Here is a 23,519-nt window from a genome sequence, read left to right on the forward strand (position 1 = left end):
ACATATCCAGCCCTTTATAAACTTTAAAACAAGATCTTACATTGCCCAGGCTGGCCTTGAACTTGGGATTCTCCTGCCTCAGTCTCAAAAATAACTGAAACTAGGAGCCAGGTGCAATGGGGCAGGCCTGTAATCCCAGCGGCTCTGGAGGCTGAGGCAGCAGGATCACGAGTTCAAAGCCATCCTCAGTAACTCAGTGAGGCACTAAGCAACTCAGTGAGACGCTGTCTCTAAATAAAATACAATAGGGTTGGGGATGTGGCTAAGTGGTTGAGTGCACAAAAAGCTGACTAAAATGGGGAGTCACTACTTTTTCTGCAACTGGAAATATCACAGTAAAAATCTCCATATTATAGGCTATTGTTTATGCTTACTTGCTGTTGTAAACTTCCAAAATCTCTCCAGCTCACCCCAACAGAAGTTTGTTTCTAGGGGCTGGGGATGTGGCTCAAGCGGTAGCGCGCTCGCCTGGCATGCGTGCGGCCCGGGTTCGATCCTCAGCACCACATACCAACAAAGATGTTGTGTCCGCCGAGAACTAAAAAATAAATATTAAAAAATTCTCTCTCTCTCTCTCTCTCTCCCCTCTCTCACTCTCTCTTTAAAAAAAAAAAAAAAAAAAAAAAAAAGTTTGTTTCTAGTTTACACTGCTGGATGATGCAAATTAGGCTAATCTTGTGGGGAATCCACCTCCAACAGTGATTTAGGGAACCATCTTTTAGTTTGCTTTAGAGGGTTTTTGTTGTTTTGATACTATAAGTTGAACCCAGGGGTGCTCTACCACTGAACTACATCCTCGGTCTTTTTTTTGAAGGTTTTGAAGTTCTTAATTGCAACACTTAAGCATAGGAGAAAACTTGGAAGATGTGAAGGAACAATTTATGACTAAGACTGGAAATGGCTTAGGATATTTCTATCCAGATCTTACTGGCTTCAACCTCACTATGTGGTTCCAGTCTAATTGCAAGGGAAGCTGGGAAATAGTCTTCCTGTATGCTCAAAGAAACTGGATAACATTAGGCATTTTTTTTAAATATTACATTTCAAAGGATATACTCCTATGTACAAGTGTTTTGCAGAAGAACTTTAATATTTCCTATTTCTACCAACAGAACAAAACTACTCAGCAAAAAATTCTTGCTTTTCTGAAGCCCAACTGACCAGATTCCTGTGTCAAATGGTTCTCATTTTCTCCCAATGCTTGTGTGAAATTAGGAAAGACCAGGAAAGCAAGCAGCCTTTATACTGCTGCATACACTTGACAGAAAGATGACTGAAGGTAGACATGGCATGTACAGGGGCTTCCAGGTGACATCCTGCTTTGTGCTACAAAAACCAGAATATCTGCAGTGGACTTTCTAAAAATACAGAATCAACTGAATCTAGGCTAATATAAAAGAAAGATGATCAATCTTAAACCAATTACAAATATTAGAGAAAATAAACCGTGCTCTTCTTTGCCTACGTGAATGCTATAAAATCGTATTTGTAACTTTTTACCTTAATGAAATCCTACTTTTCTGCTTTATACCTATTGATAGGACTCCATATAAGATTTTATTTAGAAAGCGAATTCCATTGCCAATAAGTTTCAAAACAGTGTTCTAATACATAAATTTGTGCCACCTTCAATTATGGTTTTGACTTTTTAAATATATATATATATATATATATATATATTTTTTTTTTTTAAAGAGAGAGAGAGGAGAGAGAGAGAATTTCAATATTTATTTTTCAGTTATCAGCAGACACAACATCTTTGCTTGTATGTGGTGCTGAGGATCAAACCCGGGCCGCACGCATGCCATGCTAGCGCGCTACCGCTTGAGCCACATCCCCAGCCCCAACTTTTTAACTATTTAACTCATATACTAGAGCACCCATTAGAGTGTGCAGTTCAAGCCAGGTGTGGTGGTGCACTCTTAAATTTCCAGTGGCTCAGGAGGCTGAGGCAGGAGGATTGCCAAATTCAAAGCCAGCCTCAGCAACTTAGCAAGGCCCTAAGCAACTTAGACCCTAAAAAATAAGGGGACTATAGCTCAGTGGTAGAGCTCCTGCCTTGCACACGTAAAACACTGGGTTTGATCCTCAGCACCACAGAATAATAAATATATTGTGTTCATCTATAACTAAAAATTATTTTAAAAATGACAATCATTTATTATTTTTAAAAAATAAAATGGGCTGGGGATGTGGCTTAGTGGTTAAGTGCCCTTAGGTTCAATCCCTGGTACCATAAAACAAATCATGAAGTGTGCAATTCAATAGCTTCTAGTACACTGACAAACTTATACATCAATTACCACTAATTCCTATTTATCTCACTTTTTATTTAGAAAAATGAAAGTATAATTTTCATTCAATAAATATTTGATCCTTATGTAGTTTTTTTGCAGAAGATGAAATCCATTATTTTAGATGATGATAGCAATTTATTAGTCAAATAACCAGTTTTCACACAGTTTCAATAATGGCAGCAATGTCCTTGAACTGTCTGTAGAAATTCTGGAAAGAAAGGGGAAAATATTAATTTTGTTTTTAGAGAAAATTTAAGTAGTTCCTTTAATTACATCTGACTAGTAGGGGCTGTCTAACATTGTTTACATTTTAATGTTACATACTCAACTAATAAAGACTGCTGTGAAACAAACAAGTGCAACTAGTTACTACACACAAAAACATTATTGTAGAATCAGATTAGTTTACTACTAAACTTTTTTAGAAAGCAGGAGAAAGTTTATGAAGATCACACCAGAAAGATTTATTAAATACCCAATACTATCCTAGACACTTAAGATAAAAACAAAATTGACAGATTCATTATGGGTCCCTAACCATTTTCAACCATTTCAGGGTCACAGGGGCTATTTTAAGATTGAGTTCAATTTCAATAAAAGAGACCCAACATTGACAATATCTTAAATGGTAGAAGTTTATTTCTCTATCATTTAAAAAAATGGTTGTGGTTTGGTTGATCTTTTGTAGAATTCTCTTTTAAAAAATCGCATTTAGGATCAAATTCTGTTTTCCTTTTTCTTCAGTACCTGCTAGAAACCTGGGAGGCAAATGTGAAACATAACTGCAGCAACTGGATACCCTCTGATTTACACATTTGCATTTTCATTATTATCTTGGCCTTAATTTGTGACTATTCTTTAAAAATACATATTGATGGTCAAAATCACTGCTAACAAAAGCCCAAAGATGGGGCTGGGTATGTAGCTTAATGGTAGAGCTATCATATGCCAAGGCTCTGGGTTCAATTCCCAGCACCAATAGGGAATGGGGGATGGAGGGGAGAAGCTGAAAGACTATTCCTTAGCTCTGTTATGTATTTGCCTGGTTACCTTTAGACCACATAAAGAATGTCTTAAAAACAGCTGTCCCCTCCTGGCAGCATGGGAGGCTGAGGCAGGAGGATCACAAATTCAAAGATAGCCTCCGCAACTTAGTGAGGACCTAAGCAACTTAGTGAGACTCTGTCTCAAAAAAATAAATAACAAGAAGGGATGGGGATGTGGCTCAATGGTTAACATTCCTGGGTATAATACTCAGTACCAAAATAAATAAATTTGTCCCCTAAATAAAATGTTATATATACCCACACCCCAGTGGTCCCACAGTATTCATGGGGGATTGGTTCCAGGAAGGATTGCCTATAGACTCCAAAATCTGGATGCTTAATTCCCTTATATAAAATTTACTATTTGAAATATAATGTTTATGCCACCAATATATGTATGTATTATGTATCATATTATACACAAACACACACTCAATGAAATATTATTTTGCCATAAAAAATCTTGCCATTCGTAAAAATTTGCATAAATTGGGAGGACATTATGCTAAGTAATATAAGATAGACACAGAAAGACAAATACTACATGATTTCACTTATATAAAATCTAAAAGAGTTGAAGTCAAATCAGAGTAGAATGGCAGTTGTGAGAGGTTATGGGGAACAAAGAGATGTTGATCAAAGAGTATATACTTTCAGTTATAAAAGTTCTAGGAATCTAATGTACAGTTATGGTGGGTATAGTTAATAACAGTATTTTATCTAGTTGAGGTTGGTAAGAGTAGATTTTAAGTGTCTTCACACACACACACACAAGTTAACTATTTGTGTTAATGGATATGTTCATTAGCTTCACTATAATAATCCTTATACCATGTATATTTTTATTAAATCACGACATTGTTCTTGAAATTTCCTAATTATACTAACAAAGGATACTGTCAAAAGTAATTAAATGGCACAACACATAAATTTAGCAATTTTATTGAAAATAATTTATTAAATTTTCAAAGAACAAAATCTACATCTTTTGTTTCTGCTAATACATGTAAAACACATCAATTTCCAAATATTGAAAATTTCCCTTAAGAAAGATTTTATACATTCGTAAGCAATAATTATACTAAAATTCAATGAGTTAAACTACAAACCTGAAACTGTGGAATTGTCATTTCAAAGGACTTGTTCTTTACTTGGCCAGAATGATCTGCCACTTTTAGCATCACTGCAACATAAGGATACTTAAGAGATCTGCAACTGTCGGAGCTCACAGCCATACCCAGTTTCCACTGAAAATCGACAAGCTTTAACAAAACAGTATAAAACAATAAATTAGTAACATCATTGCCTTGAATGCAAATATTATTCAATTTTACTGCTCTCAACTCAACTTTTAGTTTCAATGCAGGTCATAAAATACAGTATCTTCATTTAAGATCATTTCAGAAACAATTAACAAGGGACACAAATAGAGTTATAAAACAACATTGTCATATTTACAAAAGAAAAAAGCAAAAAGTGAAAAAAAAAAAAACCTCTACAGAATGGATAATATAAGTAGATGACACTGAAGTATTGGTTTTCCTTAAAAGGTTTAAATTTTGTTCTGGCAATTCAAAACACTTTGAAGCATCTTTTACCTCACTTTCCTGTTCCAGATGCTTCCTCATTCCACAAACAAAAAATCCTCAAATGCAAGATGGGTTACCTGATCTTCATAATTAGTTGAGGCACATGTGAGAATCATTCCGGTTTCTTTCCTCACCATAGTCCTCAAGCTCAAACCTTACATTAGCATAAATAATGATGTAGTTTTAAGATTTCATCAGTGTTCGTGATGGTCAGGTGATGTGCTCTGTAATTTACATGTATTAAATGCCTCAGTGAGTCAGCATAACATTATGGATTATTTCCATTTTGTAAATGACAAATCCCAATTTCAGAGAGCTAAGGTAATGTGTGCCAGGTCACACAGTTCTGGAATCAGAAGAGAAACCAATGTCTGCATGACTCCAAAGACTACATGCTTATAAACTACTAGCTGCTTCAATACTTTATCTAGTTCCTGTCAATGATTGTTCAGTGTTGTTATGGCATAAATCAGGACTGGACAAATGCAGCTCTTAATATTGACTTTAAAACATAAGGCTGTGGGTGGAAGAATTTTGTCTGTCTTATTTTGAAAGATTAGACAGGCGCATGACATATAGTAGGCATTCTAAAAACTCATGTCTGCTACCAAACTAACATTTGCCCTGTGTTCTTACTTCTCTGACAGATCTGAGAATCGTTGATTTTTCAGTAAGCTCAGCTTTTAGTTTCTACTAAAAGTTAATACTGTGTCCTAAAAGGGTAAATTTCTTATATACTGGTCCAGAAACTAGAAGCTCTGATTTCTTTTAATAGATTTATTGCAAGGTACTTTATAATTTATTTGTTTAAAATTATATTTCCAACTTTGTTTCTGAACTTTAAAAAAAAAACAATGGTGGGCTGAGGATATGGCTCAAGCAGCAGCGCGCTCGCCTGGCATGCATGGTGTGCTGGGTTCGATCCTCAGCACCATATAAAAAAATAAATAAAGATATTGTGTCCACCAAAAACTAAAAAATAAATATTAAAAAATTCTCTCTCTCTCTCTCTTAAAAAAAAGGAATCTCTTGATAAACTCATTATAAATCAAATGATGTTTGTATATTATCTTGGCTTTTCCTGCATAGAAAAAAAATCAGATAACCTATGAATGAATGTATGGATGGGATGTATAGCAGACTTAATGGTCACACAAACATGTTCATGTCCTAATCCCTGAACACTGAGTTACCCTATGTGATAAAACAAATATTAAAGACTTAACAAAATCAAGGATCTTGAGATGGGAAGGCTTTTCTGGATTATCCAGGGAAGCTCAATGTGATCACAGCGTCTTTGTAAAAGGGAATAAAGAAGGTCAGTCAGAGAAGAAAGCAGGGGTTGAAATGATGTGTTTTGAAGATGAAAGTAGAGTCCATAAGCCAAGAAAAGGAGGCAGTTTCTAAGAGCAGGAAAAGACAAGAGATTCCCGTACAACCTTGAAAAAAGAGCCATGTCAACATCTTAATTTTAGTTCTAGAATACTATGTAACTGAGCAAAGCCAGGTAGAGGACTGATTACTATCTCCCTGAGTTCCCCTATCTCTCAAGTATCCTCAAAAGCAACCGCAAGATCAGAGGGAGACAAAAGACAGAGCAGTCAATGGACACCTCTCTTGGCTCCTGTATTTGCATTATTTCTTATCTCAGCCCTTTTTCATATTTTATATGGATCTGGATAACTCTTGACCCCAAACCTTCTAGTTTTAGGACTCTTCTTCAAGGAGCATTGTAAGTAATTTGTCCAAAAATAGTTTATTAGCTGCAAACACTTGAAACAGAAACGGAACTAAGATGTTCTTGACAAAACTATTGTTTTTCAACATACATCACACACACACTCTGAAAGGTTAAAAAGTTATACTCCATCTTCAAAATAACCTTTCTCAAGTGCAAGAAACGTCCTCGGTGCTACCTTTGTAAATTTTAGTAATTTCTTATGTGCCCATCACATTCTAAAATAGTGTATTCCTACCTTCCAATACAGGTCGCCTAATTAAAGAAGAACAAGACTTTGTACACTTTGCACTAGCGCTGGCTGGAGAAGCTTAAATTGCAATGGCAGCGGCATCACCTCGCGCGCACCGGGGAAAGAGCAATGCAGGGTTGCGGGCTGGAGAACACCGGCTTGAGGACACAGGTTATGAAACGCAAGGACAGGGCACCGCACGCTGAGACGCCGTTCTCCAGCTGCAGGCCGGCCGGGAGCGGCCCCCAGCCCTTGACCAGCAAAGGCCGGCTGAGGACAAGGCAGGAGGGCCATTCACTCACCTGGTTGGTGACCTGAAACGGAAGCAGAAAACACAATTTATGAGACGATCTTGCTTGCTCAGGGGTCCTCTGCCCCTTCCCCTTCCGGGCAGAGTCTCACCTGCGATTTAGCATCCAGGATCGGCTCCTGAGACCCAGACGCCTCCATGGCAAAGGCGAAGAGTTGGTCCTGCAGCCTCAGGCGGAGGCTCTCTCGGGCCAACACTTCCGCTTCCGGCCCTTCGCGGACCAGCGCACGCAGCGGACGGTGGGTAGGGATGGAAAGAAACATCTTTGCGGAACTCAACTTTTGTCTCAAGTAAGCATCAGTTTTAAGTAAAGATTCAGTAATATGGAGGTTGATATGGATAAAAATGCCGAAGACTTAGGAGACATCTAGCGAGGGGAAGGATTAATTACATTCAGGACGCTCTTTCCCCATCCTAGGCTGCAGTTATGGGCTCTTCCAGTCGGGGGCGGGGCACAGAGTAGTCTCTAGGCTAGCGCGAACTCGAGACCGTCTCTTCTAGCCTAACCTAACTTGAAATCTGCACGACCACACCCACTACCTTCGATTTTTGTCCCGCGAAGGAGTTGATTATGGGAACCTTGTGCTTTCAACCCTGGGATTTACTTCACTGGAGGGAGAGACTGGAGGATGCGATTCTTCATCCTTCCTGTCATTAAACTCCAGGGCACAACATAACTACAGCAATACCTTCTCATCCGGTCTTGCCTCTTTCTCTTACTGAATTTGAATGAATTCTACACAAAATATACAGAGGGGTTTCTTTCCCCTGCCAACTTATTTTTAAAAACTTGAAACATATTTTTTCGAATGTTTCGAAAATAGTTCTATGAACATCCCTATATCCTTCATCCACATTCACTGTCAAGAATTTACACTCTTGTTTTATCACTGCTTATGTACACAGTAATGAGGCTGCTTCATTCCCCAATACTTGAGTGCATATCTCCTAAAACAAAGGCATTCTCCTAAATAATAACAATTCAGGAAATTTAGCATTGATAAAATAGGATTATCTAATAAATGGGCTAAGTTAAAATTCCCAATCATTTCAACACTATTCTTGAAAGTTATTCCTTCCCCCAACCAGAATCTAATCAAGTGCTGTGGTTGAAGTTAGTAATCAGGACTCTCTGGTTTCTAATCTAGAAATGTACTGGTGAGATGATGGAGGGAAATTCCTCTCTGGAGGCTAGAGGGGCGAATATGCTTTCAGATTCAAATTGTTATTTAAAAAGAAAGAAAGAAAAGAACCAGGTCTGGTGACACACTCCTGTTAATCTCAGTGCCTTGGGAAGCTGAGGCAGGAGAATCTCAAGTTTCAGGCCACTTAAGGCAATTTAGCAAGACCCTGTCTTAAAAAAAAAAAAAAAAAGCTAGGGATGTAGTTTAGTAGTAGAGTTCCCCTGGGCTCAATCTCCAGTACCAAAAAAAAAAAAAAAAAAAAATTGTTAGAAAAATTCAGTTTTGTACATTTGTTTTCTTGCTGGTTTTAGATGAGGATTCTCAGCTTTCTTGACATGTACTCCCTGCCTCTATCTTCAAAGCCAAAAAAACCTCTCCATGTTTTCTGATCTCTCCCTCTGCAGCATTTCTCCTCTGCCTTTTTTTTTTTTTTTTTTACCACATCTGATTCCAGCCAGAGAAAGTTCTCTATGTTTAAGGGTTGAAATGTTTAGTTCAGACATACACAAATAATCTAGAATAACCTTCCTAATGAAGCCAGATTTAAAGTTAGGTAGTCAGTTAAATTAGGTAAATCGGGTCTAATATTGAGTAAGATCCAAAATGGAGACCATGTTTAGAATGAATTCTGGGAAACATTGAACAACTCTTGGAATGTTAATGAAGTCCGGGAAAAGTCCAAGGCCCATCCCAAAGAAGTGTTAAGGAACAGCCCCCAGCAAACTTGAAGATGCTGACTCAGAAATCCTTCCTGACCAGATTACTTCTTTGGCCCACCTGTGTCCCATCCCTCGGGCCTTCCCACCTACATTCCATCACTGAAAGAACTATAAAAAGGGGAGACAACCTCACTTCTACGGATTCCATCTCTTGGGTCCCCTTCTTCCTCCGGGAGAAGTCTTTTCTGCTGTCCTTTAATAAACTTCTAATTTCCACTCTGACCTGGCCTCCGCGTGCTTCTCTGGTGTTATTCTTCAACACTGGGGAAGCAAGGACTCGTCGCGGTCAACAGCTGTAACACTAAGATACATGACTTTAATTACATCTGAAAAGTTCCTTCAGAGAAGTACCTAGATTAGTATTCATTGAAATAATCAGGGGAGGGTTCATGGCTCGGTGGTGGGGCGCTTGCCTAGCATGTGTGAGGCACTGGGTTCGATTCTCAGTACCACATATAAATAAAATAAAATAAAGGTCCATCAACAACTAAAAAAAAAGAAAGAATCAGAGGATGAGAATTATTGAGAGTTGAGCATTTCTGGAATCCTGCCTACTACAAACACCACTCATAGTGTTGTTGGAGAATTATGTTGGTTAATTCACGTAAAACAACTGAAACTATATCTGGAATGAAGCTCTCATTAAACGTACTAATTAGCTTGAGAACATAGTCCCTGAAATAATCAAAAGATTTTCTTCCTATGGAATTCAGATGAAAAGATAGAACGCTATTGCACATCCAGTTGGTCAGTGAATTTGTTCTATTTGTCAAGAAATCTTTCCCCTTAGCTCTTGGCTGCCATCATATTTATGCTCCACAGGGCGTGTGCATATAACACACAATACAAATTTTGACTGTAAAAATGTTCTAAAAAAGATAAAAAGATATTTTAAAAATTAATATTTATTATTTCTCTATTTTTCATTCATTCATTTAAAACTGTTGATTATTTTATTATTCAGTGTGAGTGTCCCTTTCCTAAAACCATGGATCTAATTTAGGGAGAATAAAATATCAGTAGTATTTAAGGAAATCTCTGCCAATTCTTACTCTTCATCTTGTGTTCTGGACATTCCAGCAACATATCTGATAAACTGTTTACTTTTAAGACCTTGGTCTTACCAGAGATCAGAACTTATACAAGTTTCACACTTGGAAAATATGAATTTTATGAATAGTGTTAAGGAAAATGCTAAAATTTAAGGTGCATGAGTATAACTTTTGTCTTATATTTAATACATATTTTGCCTTATATTTAATGTCATCTCATGATATGTAAGTAGGACACATAAATCAGAAAATATGGTGGTCTTGCAGTAAACCTAGTACTATTATATGCATAGGAGGAAGTCTACAGAACTATGTCATGAACTTTTTTGATCCAGAGGTTACAGTGTAATAGGGAAAACAAAATTGACACATGTGAAGCAAGAAATACTTCAATTTAAGCTTTTATCTTAGGGGTTTAAAAAAATTTTTTTTAGTTGTAAATGGAGACAATACCTTTATTTTATTTATTATTTTATGTGGTGCTGAGGATTGAACCCAGTGCCTCACACATATGAGGCAAGCGCTCTACTACTGAGCCATAACCCCAGCCCTCTTAGGGCTTTTTAATGCCAAGCGATAGAAATCCAATTCAAGCTAGTATAAGCAAAATAGCAGGAATTATTGTCTCATAGCTTCCATCTCTGAAATATAAGGGTGGAACGTGCTGCAGAGACAACAGAATTGTGAGATTTGAATAGCAAAGGGCCCAGTCTCTGTTTCTCAGCTATCATCTGCTTATCTTGTGGCTGCATTTTCTTAGATTTTTCCATGAGCTGCTGGGGAAGGGGAACAGTGCATATAAACATATGACCACCAGCATCTTTGGGATCAAATTACAGTTCATGATCCAAGGGAAAAGAAGCAGCCACCTACCCTTCAATCTCAATTTTCAGAGAAAGACTGATTAACCAGCTTGGGTCATATGCACAAGCCTAGGACAACTATTTGTTCTAGGGTGATGCATTACTATTTTTGCTCCATGGCTCCTATTGTCTGTAAGGGGTTGATCTGTGTCATTGGTAAAGTCACTAGCACCAGTAGAGGTGAAAGATATACCTATAGGAAATATAGGTAAGGATGAGGTAACACAACTTAGATTAAAAATGCTAAGGAAACAAAAACAAATATTCGCTAAACATATTTACATATTACTATACTATATGATACTATACTATCAATGAACACAGTAAGCAGAATAATAGCCTTCCAAAGATGTCTGCTTCTCAATCCCCAGAATCTATGAATATATTATGTTGCATAGTATTGAATACAAAAGGATACCAAGAGCCAAAGAATGCAGACAGCCTGTGGAAGTTGGAATAGGAAAGAAAACAGAGTCTTCCACATAGATGCCAAAAGAAGCACAGTCCTGTCCAACTTTAAGTATAGCCCAGTGTTAGCCATTTAAGAAGTCTGAACTTCAGATTGTAGAATGATACTTTTTTTTTTTTTTTTTGGTATCAGGGATTGAACTCAGAGGCACTTAACCACTGAGTCACATTCCCACTCTTTTTTTTTTTAATATTTATTTTTTAGTTGTAGTTGGATACAATACCTTTATTTTATTTTATTTTTTTAATGTAGTGCTGAGGTTTGAACCCAGGGCCTCACATGTGCTAGGCGAGTGCTCTACCACTGAGCCACAATTCCAGCCCACCCCTTCTTTGTATTTTATTTAGAGACAGGGTCTCCCTGAGTTGTTTAGCGCCTCGATTATTTGCTGAGGCTGGCTTTGAACTCACAATCCTTCTACCTCAGCCTCCCCAGCTGCTGGAATTATAGGTGTGTGCCACTGTGCACATTTATCTTGTTTTAAGTAAGTAGAGTTGTGGTAATTTTTCACAGTAGCACCATAAAACTAAGAGAGTGGAGAGAGTATCAGTGAAGTGCTAGGAGCTTTACAGGCCCAAATCTAAGTCCCTCTTTCATCACTTCTCTGTGTGACTACAGTAGTTAGTCTTTCGGAGCATCATCTTTTCATCTGTAAAAATAGAGCTATTATTATTTGTCTCAAGAGGTTTTTATATAGCATAAATATGATTATGTATGTAAAGCAAATAGCCAAGTTTCTGAACAAATACTGGCTGCTTTATCATCATCGTGATATTCAATCCTCCAAAGAAGCCCATAAGTTATCTAGATCATATATTCTAGCTATTTTAAAGATAAGAAAATTGGAGTTCAGGAGTGCTACATGACATCGGTTAGCTAAAAGCTAACTAGCACTTCAATGGTCTGGTTTAATTTTGTTTGCAATCTTATTTCAGAGAGATCCCAGATTCCTAGTGTACCTACTGAAACCCTTTTCAGCTGCTTTCTTTTTTTAAAAAATATCTTTATTTTACTTATTTATTTTTATGTGGTGCTAAGGATTGAACCCAGGGCCTCACACATGCTAGGTGAGCGCTCTACCGCTGAGCTACAACCCCAGCCCTTTCAGTTGCTTTCTGCTGACCGAATATGTTGTACACCAGGCTATTCAAGAACATGAGTGCTTGATAGGAGCAGTGATACATGCCTGTAATCTCAACTACTCAGAGGCTGAGGCAGGAGGATCACAAGTGCGAAGCCAGCCTGGGCAAATTTAGCAAGACCCTGTCTCAAAAAAAAAAAAAAAAAAAAAGACTGAGGTGCAGCTCAGTAGTAAAACACTCCTAGGTTTGATCCCCAGTATCACACACAAAAAAAATTTTGAGTGCTTGTGTGTGTTTTGTGATGGCGATAATAGTGATGGTGGTGGGATGGTAATGGCAATCAATGGACAGTATATGCAAAGATGTACAACTGGGAATAAACATGATCACTTATATTGCATCCTAAGGGTTTAAAGAGCTTAAAGTAAGGCTTAAAATTCTTAGCTTTTGGGCAAAGTCTGGCCTACTCACATATTAATAACAATAAAGAAAGCAAAATAGTTATATTAGAACCTCTAATGAAAATGCATTTAGAAAACTTTCACATGAAATTCATACTGCATTTCACCAATTCTTAAACGTTCTTGTTTTCACATTAACACGTCAAGAAATTTTACTGCATGTTGCATCAGATGGCTTCTTCACCCAAGCAGCACTTGTGACTCAGTTGTTTTTGCAGGTGTGCCTGAATGTGGTCATAGCTCTTCAACACTTCTACTAAGTCATGATTATTACTGCCTCTATACTTATTATGTATAATTGCCATTCAAATTATCTTTTAAAAGATTATGCTGTGATTTGGTATAACAAAAGGATCCATTGTAGAAATAGGCAAGAAAACAGAACAGTGTGCTTTAAATTGTATTGATGAAACAGATATGGATTATTGGAGGAAGGATCACAATTCTATGTTTTCTTGCAAAGCAACCAAATAATTTACAATTTTCAAAAGAAGTGGGTAATGGCTGGGGTTTTGCTGGTAGAGTGCTTGTCTAGCATGTGTGAGGCACTGGGTTTGATTCTCAGCATCACATATAAATAAATACAATAAAGGTCCATTGACAACTAAAAAACATTTTTAAAAAAGAAGTGGATAGCTTTGAGTAGTGTTAAACTCAGTTTAAGTTGGGCCTCAATTTGTCTCCATGCTTGGGTGATAAAGTTTGACCTAAAGTGGCCTCTGTAAATAGTGAACTATACTCTAGCTTGACCTGTAGACAAATTGTAACCTAAGAGTGTACCCTTGTAACCAAGCAATCAAGTATTAGCCAACCACAGGTGGCAAAATTATAAAACTATGTCCAAATAAAGCAAACGTCTCATCATCCTATAAGTCAAATGCCGATTGCAGCTAATCAGGTTGTTTTGGTATGTCACTTTGATTTTTCTTACAAAAAAATGTAATGTGCACATATGGTGATATGGGGCATTCTGAACCAACTGGTCCAGAATGCCTCCTGGTTGTAGAATCTTTTCTTGTTTAAATGAACTTTGTTAAATTTAACTAATCTCAGATTTTTGCTTTAATAATAGATAAAGCAAAATAGTTGCTCATTTCAGTTTAAGAGTGAAGAAATTACCAAATCCTTCAGAAAATAAAAAGTGAATTTATAAGGATGAGATAGCAGTTTCTAAGTTTCAAGTACTCTTGTTAAGGCATCAAACATTAATATGTCAAAACTTCTTTCTGTCTTTGAATGGAAACTACTGAATTCTGAGGTTGTATGTTTTATCAGTTACTGAAAAAAAATGAAACTGTGTGATAAAATGATGATAAATCCTGATGTTCTTTGGCAACCATTAGAATTATATTGCTACTGTCAGGTGTGGTAGCATACACCTATAATTCCAGCAACTCAGGAGGCTGAAACAGGAGGAGTGCAAGTTTGATCTTGCAATCAAACTTGCCATCCTCAGCAACTTAACAAGGCTCTCAATAACTTACTGAGATCCTGTCTCAAAATAAGGAAGAAAAAGTTTGGGGATGTTACTTAGTGGTAAAGCACCCCTGGCTTAAATTCCCAGTTTCCCCCCTTAAAATTATACTCCTAAGGCAACTGAAAGTGCATGGATTTATATAAATAAATGGCAAGTCTCAATGACAGTATGTATAGGCATGCCACAATATTTATTATAAAATTGTAAAATATTTAATTAAAAATTCCATTATGATGATATTATGCATACCAACAGAACCATTGTTCCTAAGGAAATAGTTTAGATTCTGGGAGCCTCTGTCCACATTTCATTAGCTGATCAATACATAACCTTATTTTATGGGCATTTCCCTTTAAAGTTACAATATATATTGTTGATTCATTAACACCAAACTATGGCTGGCAGCACCATAACTCAAAGCCTATAATAAGCTTATCTAAACAAACTTATTTTCTCTGCAAGGAACATCATAGTTTTCTTATACTTTGAAACAGTAGGCAATACTTCATCGTTATGCTTGGGAACTACAAGCAGGGACTTTATAAACATTGAAATCACTTACAAAAAGCAGAAAAATGAGGAAAATGTAACACTAAATAGATAAAAAAAATGGGCACTAGTTTCCGGTATGAAAAGTGCAACAAGAAGGCAGAGTATGGCCTTGCTTAACCTCAATTTTCATTTGCCACTCTGTGCATGTGTGGTTGACTGCAGAAGTTCTGGGAATGTTGATTCCTGAGTTTTAGATATATTTTAACAAGACAAATTCAAAAAGCAGACTCCACTAATAATGAATTTGTCCCCTAGTAGAAAAAATTCCAAAGTTATATGGCAAGGACTATGAACAAAGGGAGGGTTAAAAAATTGGCACTAATAATGGCAAATCTTGGGCCCCATCTCAGACTTATTGAATCTGAAACTTGCATTTCAGGCTCCCCAGGTGTTTGCATGTACATTCAAGTTGAAGAAACACTGCCCTTCATGTTATGGTAGGTACTTCAATGCCAGAAGGTGGAAGTTAAAGCATATTAAGATTAGAGGCTTGCTACATTTGTAAAGTTTTAGGTGTCCAAAGTTCTGGGGCATGCTAGGACAACCTCTCTAACCTATTTCTTTATTAATAGGAAAATGGCAGAGTACTTGGTGGGTCTCTTTGGCTTTTAGAGACCATGTATACCACTTTTGGGAAGATAGCTCCAACACATTCATTGTGTGACTTAGAAGATTGCCAGTTTCAGAAGGTTCCTGAGCAGGACAATCCATACTGAGATGAAAGTTGCCTCCCTATTTGACCCTTTGTCTCACTCCTTTGACTCAATAGTGTGAGAGATGTCTATAGTAGATAAGGATATTATGTGGAATCTTAGGCAAATCCTGATAAAAGAGTCATATAGTAGAACCTCAGCATTCTGGAGCAAAGCTTTTCTTATGATACCAAGTCATTTGAAAATTTAGCCCCTGATATGTTACTGGGCCCCAGTAGAGACCAAGAGCCTGACCATGCAACTCAAATGATCATGAGCTGGACATTGCCAGGTTTACCAAGTCACAGTGTTAAATGGATACAGCAGCAATCTATCAGATAGAAAAGGAGAAAGAGGAGCCGAGGACTGGAAATGCCAGTGAATGGAAGAACAGTAGTTATAGGAACATGAATGGGAGAGTTGGAAGTTCCTCAAGGAAGGCAAGCTCAATATAATAAAATTATCTTTATCCTTTTCCCTTGCTCCTTTCTCCCTGAATTCTCTCTTCTGGGTACAGAGTGGTAATATTCACTCAATCCCAGGCCAAATTTCTGGAATCATCACTGAGGGAGGACTCCTTCTCAACCAAGAAGTAGAACAAGAGCTTTGTAATATGCATCTGCTACTTTATAGCTCCATGACTACTGCCTTTATTCTCTCAGCATTAATCTTTTGCAAAATTTCACATTATTGACAAAAAATGTCAATATATCTAATTATGCTATTCATCCCTACATATATATGAATATATTACATAAATTCATATATATGTAATATATGTGTGTATATATACGTATATATGTATATATATAAGCACTGGGTTAAGTCCTGAGGAAATAACATGAAGAACAAAAAAGACATTACAGTTCACCTTCGGAATTTACAGTTCCATGGAGAAGAGACATTAAAAATGCTTCTTAAAATCCTTTGGTGTTTCCTGGCTGGGGCTGTAGCTCAGAGGCAGAGCGTTCTCCTGGCATACATGGGGCACTGGGTTTGATTCTCAGCATTACATAAAATAAAGTTATTGTGTCCACCTATAAAAAAAATTTTTTTTTTTTTAAAAATCCTTTGGCGTTTCCCTGCTGTTATAAGGATGTCTTGTTTCAGTTGCCCTTGCTTATTTCTCTAGCATCACCAATATCATTTATTTTAGCAGGCTCTGCAACCACAATGCCAATTCCCTTCTTCAGAGTACCCTCTTCTCTGCTGGGCTACTGTCTATTATTTTTTTAAGGATTCAGTCCAGGAATTCACTGTGTCCAGGATAGTTTTCTGGACACTCCTTTTCCCCTTTAACTGCACTTCTACCTGTAGGGCTAGCGAACTTTGTGCTATCATTGCCTTGTATTATCACGCTTTATTGTGACAATTTTCTTGTCCACCTACTCTACACTGTAGCATACTCAGTTCTGTGTCCCAACACTTAGTATAATGTCTGATTGAGTATGGTATTCCAACATTTTTTGTCAAGCCTAAGAGGATACACACACACACACACACACACACACACACACACACACCACTCTGCGTAGCAGAAAAGGCCAATGCATTACTTCTGTACCCTCACAAACAACAGCAACAGCAACCAGGCCACGACTCCAGGGCTCAAGGGCGTCGTCCTCTAGCCTACCTACCTTCAGATTCCTTGTGACCTGGTCCGGCCCTGGCAGAATAAGACTCATCGGCGCGCCCCCTAGCGCCTCTGGTAGACCCAGCAAGAATGGGAGGGCACCCGCGAACACGCGGTCCCAGGCCAGCACGTGGCGCATGCGTATAACACGAGCGCTCGGTTGGGATAAGGAGAATCCAAGTTTGAGGGGAGTACTCAGTGGACTCAGATTATGATTTTTTTCAAATAGGGATATAACACCTTTTAAAGAAATTAATTTTATACTGTATACCATTTTAAAATATAGTGCTTGGGCTTTTGCTCTTCCGGGAGTGATAAAGTCGCGAGAAGGTTGTCGAGCTTTTCTTCGTCCTTCGGCACTCCCCGGCGGGGCGGCGGATTGGACAGTCCCAGGTCAAGGCGCGCGGGGGCGGAAGCGGCGGCGGCGGTGGCTGTCAGAACTGGAGAGGGGCCGGGCAGAGCGGCCATGGAGGGCCAACGCTGGCTGCCGCTGGAGGCCAATCCTGAGGTGAGCACGGCTGGGGTCCAAGCCGGGGGGTCTCGGGAAGAGAAGAGGGAGGCGGGCTGCTGCAGCTAGTCCGCGCCAGTTTGTCTCTAAGTCGTGTTGTCTGTTTCGTTTCAGGTCACCAACCAGGTGAGTGAGGTGTCTGTCGCCCTGGACCTCGGAGTCCTTTCTGTTTTCTCGGCCAGCTTAGCTGCTAGACTTCACCTCCACGTTCCCCAGGATGCTGGGATTGAATTCCGCGAAGCCCCTCGTACTCGGCTGCGGGCGGGTCCTCCCCTTCAGGCCGTCTCCCTGCCACCTGGCTCCTGGAGATGCTCCTGGCGTCTCAGCCCCTCCGCTAGTCCTTTTCCCGGGCATCTGGTTTCCTGGGGCCTCGGGCTCAGGTTTGAGGGACTCACCTTGTTTTCCAATTGCTCTTCCTCCTCGTTTCGCCTCCTGCTAGTGCCGATTCCATAATTGTCCTACTCCGGTACTTTCTGGGTGACTAATTTGCCAACACTTCCTAACTCCAAGCTCTGTAAACTCGCCCACCCAGTCCTTGTAATTTCATCCACCTCCTGCACTATGAAATCATCTTCCAATCATCTTCTCTTGCCCCATCAGGTCACTTCTCTTTCCTGCCACGCCCCCTTTCCCTTCCAAGCTTTTGAACTGGACATTTAGTTACTTTTCATGCCTTTGGAAGCACAGTTCAATAGTTCCCACACCATTATTTGCCATCTGCCACTCTTGTTGAAGTCTGTTTTGGGTATTGATGAGTGGGGGTTAGGGAGGAAGAGGAAACATCTTCCAGCCACTCAATTAAAAGAATAAGTGCTATAAGGTAAAAAATTTTGATTTACTCAGATGTGTCTTCTCTTTTCCTATTTATTTCATTCTCCACAGCTTGTTTACTTTATATTACCCTCTTAGTTTATCATGTGCTATACTCTTCTTTACCCTTAATTTTTCTTATCACCAAGGAATAAAGATTCATCATGTACTTTAATAATTATTTCTTGTTTTTCAAAGCTTGCAGAAAATTCTTTATATAAGGAAAGTAGATAGGCTTTAACATAATATAAGCAGCAACCCTCTTTATCTTCTTATTTAGGTTTATTATACTCCTTTGAAGTGAGTATTACCACAATTTTTATCTTGTTAGTAACCTAGAAATATTGAAAACTTAAAATCTAGCAAATATTCTTTTAGTATCTTTTCCTATTGATGTTAATTTTCATTTGTCCCCCCAGCCCTCATTGAAATTTGTTGATCATTTTTTCACTAATACACTTTGTCCCCTTTGCCAAGAGAAAAATCCAAAACTTTTTTTACATCTTTGTGAAAAATTAGTTTACCGTGTATCTGGACATTTTTCTGCGCCATTTATATATGTATCTGTTCTTTTACCATTACCACACTGTTTTGATTTATAGCAAGTGTTCAAATCAAATATTATGAATCCAGCTTTGTTCTTTTTCTAAATTGTTCAGGCTTCTAGTTACTTCTCCTTTCCATATAAATCTTAGAATCAGATTGTCAATTTCTGTAAGAAGTCCTATAAAAAAATTTTGATGGTGATTGTGTCAAATCTATAGATGTATTTTGGGAGAAGTTAATGTCTTAATAATATTGAGTCTTGTAATCCATAAAGGAGGTGCATCTCATCTTTTATTTAGGTCATCTTTGATTTCTATCAGTGTTTTTTAGTTTCAACATGTTAGATTTATACTTATGCAATTAGTGATTTTTGTTGCTGCTGTTAATGGTACTGTTTAGAATTTCTATTTTGAATTGTCCATTGTTATATGTAGACATTAATTTTTTAAAATATCTTAGTATCCTGCTCCCTTGATAAATACACTTATTAGTTCAACCCTCCCGCCGCCCTTCCACTTTTATAACTGCCTTGGGATTTTTATGTAGATAATCATGTTGTCTATGAAAAGATTTTTTGTTTGGGGTGGTATTTGTGCTACTGAGCTACACCCCAGCCCATTTTATTTTTTGAGGCAGGGTCTCACTTAGGCTAGCCTGTAACTTGTGATCCCCTTGCTCATTCTCCCAAGTTGCTGGGATTATAGTCATGTGCCATCATGCCCAGGTAATAGATGATTTTATTTCTTCCTTTTCTGTATGTCTTTCTTTTTCTTGCCCTGTTCCATTGGTTAGGACTGCATGTACAAAGCTGAATACGATGGAGAAAGACACGTCCCTGATCTTACTTAAAAAACATTTAAACATTCATTAAATATGCCAGCTGTAAGTATTTAGTAGGTGCTTTTTATTAGATAGTGATGTTCCCAATTTTTCCTATATTGTTGAGATTTTTATTATGAATCAATGAATGTTCATTTTTTTCCAAATAATTTTTATGCTTTTCTTGGGATGATCATTTAAAGGAACAAATAATACTAATTCTACATGAACGTGAAAGTGGGGAGACACTTTTCAACCCATTTATGGCCAGCACTATCCTGACACTAAAATTAGATATTCCATAAGAAAAAAGTATACACCAATATCACTCATGAACATGGGTATAAAAGTTTTCAACAAAATGTTCCCAGACTCTCAAAATAATTACCAAGAGCATATCATCAGCAATAAAAAAGGATAATATATTACAACTAAGAGTAGCTTATCCTTATATTTCCAAGCCATTCAAAAGTCAATCAATTAATCGATTAAAAAACTATTAATAGATTAAATGACTGTTTCTAAATAGTGTTGTCAATTGTTTTAATGACATAAGCTTATATAACTGAAAACTCATTCTGTGATTTTAGTGCTAATGGGCCTTATTCCTAGATGACCTTCATATAACTATAAAATACATCTAAATGGCTAGTTTTAACCCAAATCTTTGTGATTCCTTATTCTCAAAATGTCCTGTGCAAAACAGAGAATAGAAAGTGAATAGAAATTGAATTAACTGACTTAAGATTTGAAGAATTAATAAACTCCAATAACAATATTCATCCCCATTCTTATTTTCTCAGCCTAATGGGATCAGGAAACTTACTTGATCTTACCCTATTACCTCTGGTAGTTGCATGTATTACTAACTCTTAGTTTCAGCAAATACTGTTTTATACTGTATTAATGCCTGGTGTTATATAGGAATGGCCATCACTTGTCAACATGTTAATTGTTAGACATGAGCTAGTAATCATGTATCTCAGTAGATGTGGTAAGCAGTGACTTCTCTTATTCTTTAGTATGCTCACAACCCCTTTTGAGGATATTTTGTCATGCCACATATGGGAACTTACTTAGAAGAAAATCAGTAAAGTGATAAAAAATTATAAACATTTTAAGTTCTACCTTATTTACATATGTATTTAAAGGGGTAAAAGCAGCTCGATGCTAACAAAAAATTACAAATGATTAAGCATCAAGAATTGTAACTCTTGGGGCTGGGGTTATGGTTCAGTGGCAGAGTGCTTGTTTTGCACATGTGAGGCACTGGGTTCGATCCTTAACACCACATAAAAAATAAATAAAAATAAACAAGATAAAGATATTGGGTTCATCTATAACTAAATTTTTTAAATATAAAAAAAAAATTGTAACTCTTTTTAGAAGTAGACTCTATTGTATGGACTATCATATGTCAGATACGGCCATACTAGATTTTCCATGTGATTTTTTTGTGTGTGATTTATGTATAGCGTAGCAAATTATATATAGTATATATCACATTTGTGTGTGTGTTCATATATATATATATAAAATACTGTTGTTTTAGAAATAATTATTTTTAGTATTGAATAATTTCTAGAATAATTTCTAATTGTGATTTTATTGAGAGGGTAACATTTCCTAGCATAATATCCAAAGGAAGATAAATGTATTTTATAGCACAATAATTTTATTTAGGGTAGAATAGAGGTCATTTCTTGGATTATTACCATAAACATATAGAATTCTCTAGTTTGTGGGTTCAATCTTTGGAAAAAAATTCTTGGTTGTCTTCTAGTTCCTGCTTGATCTCTGTTTCCCTGCTTTGTAACTTTCAACAAAGAATTGTTCAGGCTGTTGTTATTCCTCATCTCTCTCTCTTTTTTCCCCTCTGTATTCACTCTTATCTAGCTTCCTTCTATTCCCATCATTTCATAGTCACTACTGTTATCAGATTTACTAGTGATCACCACTTTGTCAGATCCAGTGGTCACTGTTCTGTCATCTTATTTCTTGGTTTATCAGCAGCATTTGGTAGAGTATAGCTCACTCCATTCATCTTGAATTAGCATCCTTTTTTTTTTTTGGCTTTTCTAATAATTCTGTTTTGCCTAATTCTCTTACTGCTTCCTATCTTCTTTTTTTAAATTATTTTTTTTAGTTGTTGATGGACCTTTATTTCATTAATTTATTTATATGCGGTGCTGAGAATAGAACCCAGGGCCTCACACATGCAACTCTACCAACTGAGCACGATCCCAGCCCTGCTTCCTATCTTCTTTACTAGATCATTTCCCTTCTACCTTTTGAGGAGCTACTCAGGACTTCAACCTTGACTACTAATCTTTTATATGTGCACTTTTTCCTTAGTGATGTTTTGTGTTATATAGCTTTAATACCATCAGTTATCACATTGACTCCATGTTCCTCTAAACCCTGACCTCCTCATTGAATTGGAAGCTGTGTATTTAACTACCTCTTTGATATCTCCATCAGGATGCTTTATAGACATCTCAAATTTAATATGGAAAAAAAAATCAGGATTTTAATCTTCCTACCTCCCTCTAAATCCATTTCTTCCTCAATCTTTTAAGTGTACTATCATCTCTTCAGTGTTCCAGTTGATGTCACTGATTCTTCTGTGACTGTGCTATTTTGAAGAGATCATAGTATATTGATTTGATTTCTTGGATTAAAATCTCTGCCTTATACTAATTCTGAGATGATAGATAGTTATTTAACCTCTTTGTACCTCAGTTTTTAAATTTCTAACAATCTCTCCTAATCTTGTAAGATTGTTATAAGGATTAAACATACTACTAAATATAAAATGTGCAAAACATTGTCTGGGTACAAAACATGCACTCCATGAATGTTAGCTGTTTTTAATTGTTTCCTTTAATTCTTCAGATCCAATTGATCTGTTGGTCGTATAGACTCTTCTTTCAAAATCTATCCCAAATCTGTCCATTCTCATTTCAGCTACCATAATGCAAGCCATCGTTATCCTTAGCTTAGACAATTATGGTAGCCTTTTTACTAGTTCTGCTTTTCCTTTTGCCTCCCTGTTCTCTGTACACATTTAAAACACACACATGGATTTAAAACACCCAAAATGGCTATTTAAAAATGCAAATTACATCTTGTGGTTCCCAGCTTAAAATACTTGAATGGTCTTCCCCACTGCTTATCCTTAGAATACAATGCAAGCTTATCGTGTGATGGGATGAAGTGGTACTCTCCATCTCTGCCAATGCTGTGTCGCTTGACTGAGGAGCTTGTTCCTGTTTCAGAGTCTGCACATCCTCATTCTTTTCTTGAATCATTGTAGTCTAGACTGATTCATGGTTGGTTCTTTTCTGACATCTGTGGCTCAACTTTATCTCCTCAGTGTTCTTTTCCTGATAACACATTTAAAGTATCCCCCTCAAATTTGTACTATCATCCATTTTTTA

The 23,519-nt window shown here is 37.3% G+C and overlaps 2 protein-coding genes across 7 annotated transcripts in view; one reads left to right on the forward strand and one right to left on the reverse strand.

Annotated features, from left to right (window-relative positions):
- Nucleotides 1-2,309: 2,309 nt before the first annotated feature.
- Nucleotides 2,310-17,513, reverse strand: Commd6 (COMM domain containing 6). 4 transcript variants are annotated; one of them, XM_077792873.1, is made up of 6 exons: nt 17,401-17,513; nt 9,244-9,376; nt 7,305-7,579; nt 7,205-7,216; nt 4,453-4,605; nt 2,310-2,505 (listed from the first exon to the last, which is right to left on the reverse strand). In XM_077792873.1, exons 3-6 carry the CDS (start codon nt 7,473-7,475, stop codon nt 2,455-2,457), a joined length of 387 nt encoding a protein of 128 aa, XP_077648999.1. In that variant the 5' UTR covers nt 7,476-7,579; nt 9,244-9,376; nt 17,401-17,513; the 3' UTR covers nt 2,310-2,454. The 4 variants fall into 4 exon arrangements, with proteins under 4 accessions (XP_077648999.1, XP_077648996.1, XP_077649002.1 ...); XM_077792870.1 differs by having other exon boundaries at nt 9,244-9,416; XM_077792876.1 differs by lacking the exons at nt 7,205-7,216; nt 7,305-7,579; nt 9,244-9,376; nt 17,401-17,513 and adding an exon at nt 7,019-7,103.
- Nucleotides 17,514-17,806: 293 nt separating this feature from the next.
- The window catches only part of Uchl3 (ubiquitin C-terminal hydrolase L3), a 58,748-nt gene continuing 53,035 nt past the window's right edge, over nt 17,807-23,519 (forward strand). The window contains exon 1 of one of the 3 annotated variants that reach the window (XM_077795214.1): nt 17,807-17,904. In XM_077795214.1, the coding sequence (XP_077651340.1) occupies nt 17,863-17,904 (42 nt within the window). In that variant the 5' untranslated portion in view covers nt 17,807-17,862. Of the gene's footprint in view, nt 17,905-18,022; nt 18,031-23,519 lie in introns of those variants that run through there. The other 2 variants (XM_077795212.1, XM_077795213.1) reach the window with 2 other exon arrangements.

This window comes from Urocitellus parryii, chromosome 2 (assembly GCF_045843805.1).
Source record: "Urocitellus parryii isolate mUroPar1 chromosome 2, mUroPar1.hap1, whole genome shotgun sequence".
In the NCBI taxonomy this organism is placed as follows: Eukaryota; Metazoa; Chordata; class Mammalia; order Rodentia; family Sciuridae; genus Urocitellus; species Urocitellus parryii.

What these genes read in the sequence shown, in the direction of transcription:
- Commd6 (XM_077792873.1), bottom strand. Translation starts at nt 7,475, where the DNA reads ATGTTTCTTTCCATCCCTACCCACCGTCCGCTGCGTGCGCTGGTCCGC. An exon ending in TGACAATTCCACAGTTTCAG is followed by an intron (nt 2,506 to 4,452) that starts GTTTGTAGTTTA and finishes CTTTCTTTCCAG; the next exon opens with AATTTCTACAGACAGTTCAA.